The sequence below is a fragment of the Gossypium hirsutum genome, chromosome D08 (genome assembly GCF_007990345.1).
Source record: "Gossypium hirsutum isolate 1008001.06 chromosome D08, Gossypium_hirsutum_v2.1, whole genome shotgun sequence".
NCBI lineage: Eukaryota > Viridiplantae > Streptophyta > Magnoliopsida > Malvales > Malvaceae > Gossypium > Gossypium hirsutum.
In genome coordinates this window covers 4,921,254-4,934,400 of record NC_053444.1, presented here as the reverse complement: position 1 = coordinate 4,934,400, position 13,147 = coordinate 4,921,254, and the positions used below count along the sequence as shown (strand labels likewise).

Genomic DNA, 13,147 nt, shown 5'->3' with positions numbered 1-13,147 from the left:
ACCCTAAACTCCCACTTGCCTCTTCCCACTCTCCCATGCTGTCTGCCACCAACACCACTCCCACTCTCCCATGCTGTCTGCCACCAGCACCATCACACACCCCCATACCGTCTACCACCACCATGCCTTTGCCGCACCTGCAAACAAGCAAAGGAAAAGGACAAAAAAAATGGAGCAATAAACAGTAACAGAATATTGTATTTTTGGCTATAAAAGCCACAAGCAAAATCGAACTCGGGGGCGGGGGGTTTCTTTCTTTTTACGAATACAGACACAAAAAAAAACAAATCAATACAGAAAAGCTTGAACAAAAAGTCTCCACAAGGTGATTTGGTTCTCATTTTTCTTTCGATTTCGTTTCTGTTTTCTTTGATTTATCTATCGCATGAAAAACGAATAAAATGGGGGATCGATGGTATTTTGGGGAAGAATCGATTGTATTTTAGGGGAGAACCGTTTGTAAATAGGGGGCTTTCTTTTTTTTTCCTTTGTTTTCAAGAGAAACGGGTATGGATTTTTGAAGATAAAATACGCAAAAAAAAATATTTCTTAGGTGATTGCTTGTTGCACTTTTTTTTTATTTCAATTTTTCTTCTTTCATTCGACACAAACACGAAATATAAGAGAGGACGAGAGGCTTACCGAAGTTGTATCGTGTTTTCGCTGTCGAAGGGTCTTGCTTTGTTGGTCACAATCAAATTTTGGAGAATGGTTGAGGGCTTGAGATGAGCCTTTCGGCTGAAAAGAAAAGGGGAAATGAGGAGAGTAGAGAGCATTAAGGATTTTTTTTTAAAAAGAAAAGGGGCAAAAGTAAAAATGATTTTAAAACAGTTTTTTTTATTTTAAATAGTACAATAAAACAGCATTGGAAAGGGGAAAGTCAGCATGCGACTTGGGCCATGTGCATTGTCCCTTTAGATGGGGGATTTGTACTTTTAGTCTCTCCCCTTCGCGCCAGCTTCTAAATTGGCCCAGTTCGCATTTTATGTTCTTGTAAATTTACCCTGAAATTTGCATACTGTCCCAATTTGGCCCAGCCCAGGTGTTGCATTTAGGAGTTTGGATTTTTTTGAGCTTTTGGTCCCTCCTTATTATTCGCGTGTTCGATTTGGTCCTATTCTCTTTATCTTTATTTCGGATCTGCCCCGAATTTTTGTTTTCAATCCAATTTAATCCTTTTAGTTAATTTGCCATTTTATTATTAAAATTGATTAATTATATTTATATATTAATTTTATTATTTTGCTATTATTATTATTATCATTATTTTTATTCTGTTATTGTTATTATTTCTCTTGTTGTTTTCATTATTATTTATATTATTGTTAGTACTATTAGTACTCTTTAGTTTATTATTATTATTATTATTTCGTCATTATTTTCTATTATTGTTATTAATATACTACTATTATTCTTATTAATGTATTACTATTATTTTTTTTACTTTATTATTACATTATTACTATTGCTATCATCACATTATTAAACTGATTAATTTCGGATTGATTTTGTCATATTATATATTTTCTCTTTGTATATATATTTACATTATTATTGCTATTACTATTATTATTATTATTATTATTATTATTATTATTAGACATAACATATATTTTATATTATTATCAACTTTAAATATTTTACAAATGTTATTTCTTTTAAACTTTTGTATATATCGTTTATATGTTAATGATTTTAAATTCTATTATTGTTATTTCTTTTGAACTTTATATACATATCACTTATTTTAAATTTTATCTTAAAGTTTTACTGTGTATTATATTTATATGTAAATTTTCATCTAGACTCTTTTAAAAAAAATTCATTAAAACGAAAGAGACGTTTGACATTTGGCAATCCATGGAATTGTGCCCTAACGTGCTGGGTTTCGGTTTTCTCGTTCGACCAAATAGCCGAATATCCTTTTTAAACTTTCAAAATAAGGTAATATTTCGTATTTAGAAAATTCGAGAAAAATCGTGCCCTAACTTACTGAGCTTCGATTCTTCTCGCGTTGATCCTAAATAACCGAACATCCTTTTGAAATTAAAATAAATAAGGTTTAAACAAAAAAAAAATAAAGGCAAGCTTACTCTCGAAAATACGATGTGTTGTATCCTAACTTACTGGACGTGACATCTTGTTACTTCGAGATAAGGAAGCATTTTCCATTTTGATTTATTTGAGTAATTTTAAAATAACAATATAAGGAGGGATTGTATTTTAAATTCTTTTTGAGTTTTTTTAATTTTCGACACCAAGACATTAAGAAATCAATTAGGTACCAATTTTGGGCGTATCGAGGGTGCTAACCCTTCCTCGTGCGTAACCGACTCCCGAACCTGTTTTTGGATTTCGTAGACCAAACTCGTTGTTTTAATAAAATCAAATTGTTTATCAAAAACAACCATTTTACGAGGTGACCCGATCACACCTCATCAAAAAAGATTGGTGGCGACTCCCAATTTCGTTTCATTTTCAAAATCCAAGTCGACCCCGTTTTCATCCAAAAAAAATGGTGTCAACAATGTGGAGAAAGGAAAGATTATTTATAGTTAGCAATATTTAGGGGGTATGTTTTTATTATTAATGGTAACTACAAGTATATTTAGATATTCATGACGAGTTGATTGAGGCTTAATTCGATTGGCATTGGCATTATTATCAATGTAGGAGAACGTGAGTTCGAGCGTGCTGAAGTGCATTATCCTCCTATGGCCTATGAGTAGTTCTAAACATTATATCAAAAAGAACAGCTATGATAAGAACCTATAATGGGATTAATGTTCAAAAACAGAGGGAAGATATTTGGAACCTATAATGAGATGTACTGTCGAGACTAAATTATAGGGTATCCATGATGGGTTGATATTAGCAAGGAAGCGGATAGCTTGGCAACATTAGACCTTATTCCTGGAATAGGTGAACAATTGCTGGTGATTGTAAAATTGATTTCAAACATGTGTTTCGTGAAGGAAATCGACTAGTAATACAATTCTTTAAATTCTACACAATGATTTAGATGGTTATGTAGTGTCTAAAATGGTTATAGTTTAAAATACCTATAGTTTTCTACATTTATCAAAAAAAAATAGAAGATATTCATGGCGGAAAATTTAAATTAGAGTAAAAACGTGTTTGAAATCAATTTCATTTTTATTAGAAAAATGATAATATCATATATTTTTTTCGAACGTCATTTTTATTATAATAATAATAATATCAATCCATATAAGATTCAATTTTATAAAAAGGAAAAAAAATATAAGGAAATGGATGTGAAACAAGGCTGGATTATGGGAGACACTGCGGTGGATCGTAAAAAGAAAAAGAAAAAAGAAGTCAAGGACGGGGGCGGAGGAGCGTGGTCCATGCGTAGGGTAGTGGGAGACAAGCAATGTGAGGCAGGAGCCAACGGTGTTTTGCAACGTGTCTAAGTACAAGGACGAGTCATAGTATGGCATGTTGCAATGTACAAGTAGAATGAAATGATTTATTTCTTTTTCATAGCTCAAACCTCATATGTCAGCCTTTATTTGTCCCTCACCAATCCAACGACGACACCTCCCTCTACCTCTTAAGGGAAAAAGACCATCATCATCAAGTGGAATCAAATCTCAAATGAAAGAAAAAAAAAATTGAACGATTATCTTTTCTAATAGAGGTAAATTACATTTAAATTATTCGGTAAATTTATATTTTGGTTAACTTTAAAATTATGATTTAGTTACTGAATTGTTTTAAGGTTACAAGTTTATCACTTGCTGGTTAATTTTGTAACAGATATTAGATGTGGGGATGGATAAATTTACAAATTGATCACTTTACTATTAATAAATTTATAAATTAGTCACTTAGTTTTAAAAAGTTATAAGCTGGTTATTGAACTATTAATAAGTTTACAAGCTTATACTTTGGTCAATCAATTTTTACACAATTACTCTCTAACCCAATAATCTAAAAAATATCAGTATCAACTCAAACCCCAATTCTAGCAAAATGCCTTACCTTTAACCCAACCAACCTAGCAGCCATTCATTCTTAACCACTCACCATTTCTCCTTTATCCAAAATCATAATCTAAGAAAATCCACAATCAAGTTGTTTAGACACCATTATCTTGAACCAACAACCAAATATCATCGCATCCACAATCAAAATTATAAATAAAAATACCAAATAAAAAAAGCAAATAAGAAAAAATCTCTTCATTCAATGAGCCCCAAACAAGGCTTACCGAAGAAAAGGGAAAAAATAAAACTAGAGAAAAAAGAATAAAAACATAAAAAAAAATTGATACTCAAACATATCAAATTCAGTTAAGGGTTAGTCGGAGAGTTCCAAGTGAAAGAGGCTCAATCCAAAAGGTCAAGGAGAAAGCCTCGCTAAGAAGAGCAACATATTAGAGCTAGGTAGCCATCTGAGAACGGTGGATAGAGATCGAAGAGTTTCTTTGTTAGGACTTCGAGTTTAAATTAGCAGAGTTTCAAGCTATTTCAAGGAAAATTAAATCATAAAGTTAAAAGAGGGCGGGAAAAGCTCTAGTTCGGTGTATTTCTATGCTGGAAGAGGAGACTGGGCGGTGGCAAGTTTATTGGAATACAACTATGAAAGAAGTCCCTAAAACCTCAAAACTTTGAAATACTTCAATGACTAACTTGTAACTTTTTTAAAATTGAATGACTAAAGTGTAAACTTACTAATAATTAAGCGAGCGATCTTGAGAGTACTTTACCCTTTTAATTATAAAACTGGAAATAGAGATCTTATTTAAGGGTATTTTAATTTTTTGTCATTGAATTCAATAATTATCGATCATAATCATTTAAGTTCTTTTTCATGTTAAAATAAAAATATTGGGATAAGTCTTAAATTACTATAAATTTAGATTTGGTGTAATGTGACACATTTTTTTTTTTTTGATTTGGTTATAGAAATTCATTGATCATACTGTCGGCGTCATTTTATATTTATTTTTTATACAATGCTTAGGGTTATTTATAAGATTTCTTTAACTCATAGATAGAAAGATAAATGCGCTTTAATGCACTCAAATCTATTTTCTCCTGATAATAATGCGGATGTCAATTGAAGACTTAGTCAATAAATAACTATATATATTTAACGTGAAAATAATTAAATTTATTTGTAACGCATACAATTAAATCAAAATTAAAATTATATTTGTATAATTGGATTAAATTAAAATTATGCATCACTTTAAAATATATATCATTTTAAAATTTATCCCAAATATGTAATAATATTTTGTAATAATTTTATATGGGCTTTTTTGTCAATTCAATAGATAAAAGTCCCAACAAAGTCCCAACAACCCTCCCCATAACACGTGGTTTTTTCTTTTTTTGTTTTCTTTTGTCAAATTCTAAATTTGGCTCAAACCTCAGATTAATTTATATTTATATTTTTATTTAATTTTATTCTTTTATTTTTACGATATTATTAGTTAACGAATACTATTCTAACAGAAAAATATTTTATCACGACAAGTTTCAAATAATTATTTTTAAAAAAAAGAAATTCTAATCAATATTTTAAATATTATTTTTATTATTGCATGACTATCTAGTTAATATATATTTATAATTTTAAAATATCATATTAATAAATTTAATAAAAAAATTTAACAATCATAATAATTGGAATTGAATTTTTAATTTTATAAGATAAATAGACTAAATTCCTAAATATAAAAATAGAAGACTATTCGATGTATAAAATATATAGAGATACAAAATATATTTTAATCTTTAAATTTTTATTCTATAATTTAACATAAAAAAAATAATTAATCCCAACCGTACAAGTATCAATAGAATCATATATAAAAAGGAGTTCCTTTCCCTTATGCTGCCACGTCGCAATCCCTGCCGTGTGGCAACCCAACGCTCTCTTTTCCTTTTCTGTATTTTATAAAAATAGTTAAATATCATATTTGGTCCTTCTAATAAGTTGAATTTTAAATTTTAATCAATATACTTTAATTTTAACATAATTTGGTCTTTATATTTTTATTATATTTTTAATTAGTCCAAATACTTAATATTGTAAACTCTTCGGTTGAAACATTACGTGATTATATATAATTTGAATACCTAAGAGTTTTAGAGATTGACATGTGGCTTCCAATTTCATTTAGTTTTGGGTTGCTCTTTTTTTTTTTTTTTTACATTATAAGACAATGGTCAAATTTTAATTTTGACCTCTAGACTATGTTGAAACTTGAGATTTAATCTATATACTTTATTTTTGACATAATTTTTCCATCTATTTTTATAATGTCATTAGTTAGTCTGAATAATTAATATTGTTAACTATTTCAATCAAAATGCCAACGTCAATTTTTCACAAGAATACTATTCCATAAAAAATATTTTATCGTGATGGTTTCGAATAAGTATTTTTAAGAAGAAATTACAATATGTATTTTAATGATATTTTTATTGTTATATGACTATCAAGAGAATTTTTTTATTTATTTCAAACCAAAGAATTTAATAGAAGAATTTCAATAGTGGTAACAACTACACCTGAATTTTTTAAATCCAAAAAGTAGATGATTATATTCTAGAAAATAAAAGTATGGGGACTAAATTTCAAATGTATAAAGTGTATAGAAATTTAGAGCATATTTTAAACTTTCATAAGTTTATTTTATAATTTGATACAAAGAAATAATCAACCCAACATGAAGTGTGGGCCGAGAATCATATAGAGGTGTTCATGAGTTGGGTCAGGTTCAGGCCGGGTCTAAGCATGATATTAACATACTTTATACTTGCCTAAGCTCGGCCCGGGCTAAAATATGGGCCTAAAATTTTACTCAAACCTGTTCATATTTGCAAAGATTGACTCAAGCCCGTTTTAGGCCTGCCGATATTTTTTTTAATTTTTTTAAAAATATATTTATATTATTTTAATTTAATATTTAATAATTTTATATATTTTTATTTATTGAAAATTTTTATATAGTAATTTATTTCAATGTCTATATTAGAGTAGTATTATATATTTAGTATATGTTCATTTTTTAATGTGTTATAAATTATATAATATATAAAAATAACATAATATAATGTATTATAAACTAATGAGTCGTGTCGAGCTCGAACCTTAAATATTTAAACTCAAGTACGGACCATATTAATAAGTCTATATGAATCTAATTTTTTTATCCAAATCCTATTAATAAGTCTATAACCATACTAATATATAAAGGAAAGGTCAACTTACTTTGTTGACACATGGCGTGGATGCTCTCTTCTTTCTGTTTTGCACTTTCTAGAAAAAGAATGGTTAATCTATTCTTTATTCATTAATTTTTAATATAATTTTGTCTCTATAATTTTATAATGTTATGAATTAACCTAAATAAATAACATTGTAAATTTTTCGATTAAAATATTATGTTATATATAATTTGAATGTCATAAGAGTTCTAGAGACTAACAGGTGACTTCCTATTTGTTTTAGATTTGTGTTGCTTTATATATGTGTGTATATATATAAGATAACAGTCAAATTTTAATTTTGGCCCTAAATTATGCTAAACTTGATATTTAATTTATATGCTCTAATTTTTGACATAATTTGATCATTCTACTTTTATAATATCAATAGTAAGTCTAAATAGTTAATATTGTTAACTATTTCAATCAAAATGTTGACGTCAATTTTTCTTAAGAATACTTATTTCAACAGAAAAATTATTTTACAATGACAAGTTCAAATGTGTGTTTTGAAGAAAAAAAAATTCTTATTTGATATTTTCAACGTTATTTATATTGTTACATGGCTGCTAAATCGGTTTTTTTTTTTAATTTCAAAATGCCACACCAAAAAATTTGATAGAAGAAATTTAATGGTGGTGACAACTATACCTAGACTTTTAAATCTAAAAGTTAAAGGGATTAAATTCTTGAAAGTAATAGTGAGACTAAATTCCAAATGTACAAAGTGTATAGGAACCTAGAATATATTTTAACTTTTAAATTTTTACTCTATAATTTGATACAAACAAATATTCAACTTAATGCGAAGCATGAATTAGTTATATTGAAAAGTAAGTTGAAATAATAGGATTTATCCCCTATTGCAATATAATTTTTTTTACTTTTTTATAAAGAGAAAAAAAAAGGAATTTTAGAGGATGAAAGGTCCCATAAAATATCTAGCTTTCTCCAAAGACTTGGCTGCTTTTGTTAATATGACTCGTCTTTTATGGATAGACTTGGTGCATTAATGCTACGGGTGGACTTCATAGAGGATGGCCATATGAATTTTTAGTACCTATGAAGATGAGAAGAATATCATGGGAGATGGACTGCTGATATTTGCATTTAGATCGAACTTGTATAGAAAGAATTAACTAACGAGCGTCAAAGTTAGCACTATGATGTAAATTTTAGTTAGAATTAAAAAAACGAAGAGATTTCAACAATTACGTGAGTGTAAGGATATACATCTTTAACCAATGGACCAAACGTTAGAGTTCATTAGTTCAATCATTCTACCAATAAAGCTACCTCGCTTAATGCATGCTTTGCTTAGGTCCAGGTCCATATTAGTTCAACCACCCTAATAATATCATTGTCACTCGTTATTAACATACCCTGCAACTCAATTATATTAAATTACATAACTGGCCGAAATTTATTGAATGACAAATTCACCAATTAAAGGACACGTGACTTATGAAAGTCACTCTTATATGCCTCTCCAAACCCGATAGTATGGGGATTATCTCTTATGAAAGTATAGTTTGATTTATCGACCCTAATTTCAATATAATTTTATCCCTCTCGAACCCAATTTAACATAGTAAAAAAATAAAAAAAATCATTCAAAATCAAATCTGATGTTTGAAAGAAATTCAATTTCTGAAATTCTAAGAGGAAAAGCATTATGGAAGCAAGAGAGGAAATTAGAAATATGGGTTTAGCTTTTTGTTGATGTTATCAATCATCTAGCTTGGAAAAGAAAATGGGTAATCAAATTGGAGAAGATGGAGATGAGTAAGAAAATTTACAAAAATAAAACTTTTCGAATAAAAAAATTAGTTAATGTAATTTGTGACTCCTAAACTTAGTAATTATGTCCATTTTAGTACTTGTACTTTTTTTGTTTACTTTGGCATCTAAACTTGATAATTAAGTCTATTTTGATTCTTGAACTTGAAAAAATGGAAAAATTTAATAACGTGACACTAGGATATTGTACTATGTCATTAGGTCATTTTTTGTTCAAATGATGACGTGATACAATCTCATAATTTCATGTTATCAAATTTTTATATTTTTTAAGTTCAAAAACTAAAATAGATCAATCGTAAAGTTTAGATACCAAAATAAATAAAAATAAAGTATAAATGCTGAAGTGTGCCCTTTTGCGAAATTTAGTGAGCAAAAATTATATTAACCTAATAAAAGAATACATGCATAAAATTAGGGGAAATAAGAAAGAGAAAACATTACAAATACAACGTAGACGTAAGAATGGAGAAGAAGAGGACGCAAGCAAGAGGAAAACATAAGACCTTATCTGAAATTATATTATATGCGCATAGAGGTATTTCTATAATAAATTAAGAAAATTCAATCTATTTTTTTTACGCAATATCTAAAATTATCAATAGTCCCTCCCCAACCTATAAATAGGAGGATAATATGCTTTATAACGCACTCAAACCCACGTTCTCTTGTATTGGCAACAATGTTCATATCAATCGAATTCAGACTCAATCATTATGTTACTTCTTGTTACTCCTTTTTCGAATGTATTTGTGTTTGTCTTTTTTTTTTAGGGTTATCTTTGTTTTTTTTTTTTTTGAAAGCTATAGTTGTTTGTCATAATTTACACGTGAAGGGTCTATAAATTGTTAAACTACAATTTTTCATTTTGGGTGTGATATTATATATTTCATAATGAATGTCCATTGATTTGAAGATGACAAATAATGAAATAAGTGGATTGTGATTAGTATGAATTGGATGAATGGTCTCAACATCAGGATGCGATGGTTGAATCACTATGAACCCAAGCGAGTATGGTGCGTGCACGAAATTAGTATATAAGACAGCGACTCACAATGCTTAATTAACATCTTGCCTACAGACGATGGCCCATATAAGTGTTTAGGGTCAGGTGGTCCAAATATTTGCCAATCTTTTTATCATTTTATTCGAATAATCGATTTTATTTTATTTTCTAAGAATTAAAAGACAATATGTGATTCTCTTTGCATATTTTAATTTTTTTTTTAAATTTAACTTCCATCATTCCAGGTTTTACATTGCGGATAGTAATTATGGATCCTAAAAATATCGATAAATAAAAATTAAGGTTGAAAGTTGCTGATAGAATTATGAGAGCAGTGTCACAAGTAGTGCTATAAGTAGTTCTAACTATGCTGGATATTTCAACCATAGTTGGACTTTATTTAGTTGCTACTTTGATGGGGTGAGTGATTATAATCGGTTTAGTATGTTAGCAAGTTAAAAACAATATATATCTTTAAAACTTGTATAAATGATTTACTAAAAAGTTTTAAAATTTAATCTATTTTTTAGGAATTTTTATTTTGAACGCATTTTATAAGTAAAACAAGTGATGCGTTGCGAAACTAACTACAAATTTGATTAAGACAAGTGTACCTATTAATTAATAATATAGCTACAGTGAGTAAAGATATCGTTCCCACGAAAACTAAAAGTACTAATAATTACTGTCTTTCTATTATTTAATCGAATAATTTGAGTGATTGATTAAAAACTAAAATTAACTAATTAATTACTAACGAACACGACAAAGAACAAATCACGAAAATAAATAACAACCAAGAAGCGAAACAATACCTAGAAAAGAATCCACCTAGATTTCATACGTCACTATCAATCTAAATTACACAATTTCTTTATTTAGCACCTTGATCCATAGAAATCACTAAATTATGTTAATATATCTTTCGAGCATAAGAGTAACTGACTCTAAGTTGATTAATTGAAATTTCTTCTAATTAAAACATCTATTATTGCATTAACTCATGCTATAGATTCCCTTAATAAATTTGACTCTAGTTCAATGGATTTATGTCATCCCATTTCTAAGGTTGCATGCAACTCCACTCAATTACGCAAGATCTAATCTTAAATAGGGTCTATTCAACAACTGATTTAAGCTCGTTGAACATGGATCAATAATTTAGAAATATTAAACCAAGAATTAAGCACACATAATTGAGAAAAAAAACTAAAAATTTATTGCGTAAAATAAAAATCAAACAACAAGATCCATTATAGGGTTCATATCTCTAGGTATTTAGAAAATTAGTTCATACTTAAAAAAAAAGAAACATCTCAAAGACAATATAACCGAAAGAAATAAAGAAACTCATGATAACTTCCTAAGAAATCAACTAGGAATCTTCAATCTTGACGTAAATCTGCTTCAGAGTCAGCTTCAATAGTATTTTTCGAGTTGTTTTCTTAAATATTCTCTGACGGCTCACCTCCTATCTTCTTATTTTTGTCATATATACGTTTTAGAATGCCCAAAAAACTTAAAAATCATGATTTTTTTTATGTCAGGTGTGCAATCCTGTGAAATCGCCACAGCCTACCACACGCTCGTGTGAAATGGTTCAGCCCGTGTGGCTCCTACAGCTTGCTTCAACACTCTGGTTTTCGCTCGTTTTTCACTCATTTTGTTCTCAAGTGCTCTAGTAAGTATCAAAGCATGAATTTAAAGGATTAGAGGCATAAAATTCACAATTAATATTGGATAATCACTCAAAAACGCGTTAGGAATGAAGTTAAAACATGTTACTTTTAACACTTATCAGTAAGTCACTTGATTTTATAGTTTACGTTTTCTAGAAAAAATTTAGAAGAGAGTGATTTAGATCTTATATACAAAATGAGGTTGTTAAATCAGAATGTGATAATAGTTAAATCATTATTGTACAATGTTGTAAAATAGCAGATTATTTCTCTAAGCAAATCCTGCAAACGTGAAAGTTAAATGTGATTTTTGAATTAACAATTCAATTAAATTTGTGTTTAAATCTTCAATGGAAACCAGACTTTAAACTCTATCCCTTATAAAAAGAATCATAAATTCTAATCACTAATTATAGTAAACTAGCCAATTATAGTGAATTTAATGGCGAAAAAGGCCAAAAACTGCAAAGTAACAACATTATCATTGCATTGAAATTGTTGTTTAAATCTATGAACCCACTCAATGAAGTAAAAAAGGTGGAAGATGATGAAACCACTGCAGTGCAGCTATAAATAGAGAGCAGTTTACATCAGTTTATCACACACATGATCATATCATATTTCTCTTTACATCTATACAATGACCGAGAGCTCCATCTCCAGCACTTGGTCATCTTCAGCTGATAAACAATCCGACCCCAAACCCTCTTCGTCGCTCAAGCTCTTTGGCTTTTCACTCACTGACCAAGACGAGGTTTCCGTGAAAGCCGAAGAAGATTTTGGAGACAGCAGGAAATTCGAGTGCCCGTTTTGTCACCGCGTATTCGCAAATTCTCAAGCACTTGGTGGGCATCAAAATGCACACAAGAGAGAGCGTCAAAGAGCGAGGCGGACCCAGTTTCTTCACACCCATCACCATCATCATTATCAACGCTACATAGCAGCTGCCGCGGCCGCTGCTGCTGCGCCTGTTTTAAGCTCCCATGCTGTACGGTCGTCGCCGCCGCCGGGGCTTCATGAAGGGTTCACCAGTAACGCCGCCGGGAAATTTGTTGCGCAACAACCGCTGGTGCTTCGGTCAACGCCTTGTGATGAGTGTCCCCATCGGATTTACGTAGCGCAGCCACTGTATTTGGGGGCGTCAGGACCCGAATTCGTTGAATTTGGTGGTAAATTACCGGAGGCGGACATAAGCGTTGATCTTCATCTTAAACTGTCTCCTTCAGGTTGTTGGAACCTAGGATTTTAATAAGTTCCTCGTCTGCTTTTATAATTTACCCTTTTTTTGTGTGTTTAAATGGTCTCAAGACATGTTTCAATGTATTGAAGAAATTGGTCTTTCCATGCAAATTCTGGTCTGCTGTGAAACTAGGAATCAGGTTTAGGGGTTGTTAATTAGAATTACACAA

General features: G+C 29.7%; 1 protein-coding gene across 1 annotated transcript; it reads left to right on the top strand.

The window, feature by feature from the left end:
* The first annotated feature begins 12,378 nt into the window (after positions 1 to 12,378).
* Positions 12,379 to 12,987, top strand: LOC107908622 (zinc finger protein 6). The gene has a single exon (XM_016835849.1). It carries the CDS (start codon positions 12,379 to 12,381, stop codon positions 12,985 to 12,987), a length of 609 nt encoding a protein of 202 aa, XP_016691338.1.
* The last annotated feature ends 160 nt before the right edge of the window (positions 12,988 to 13,147 follow it).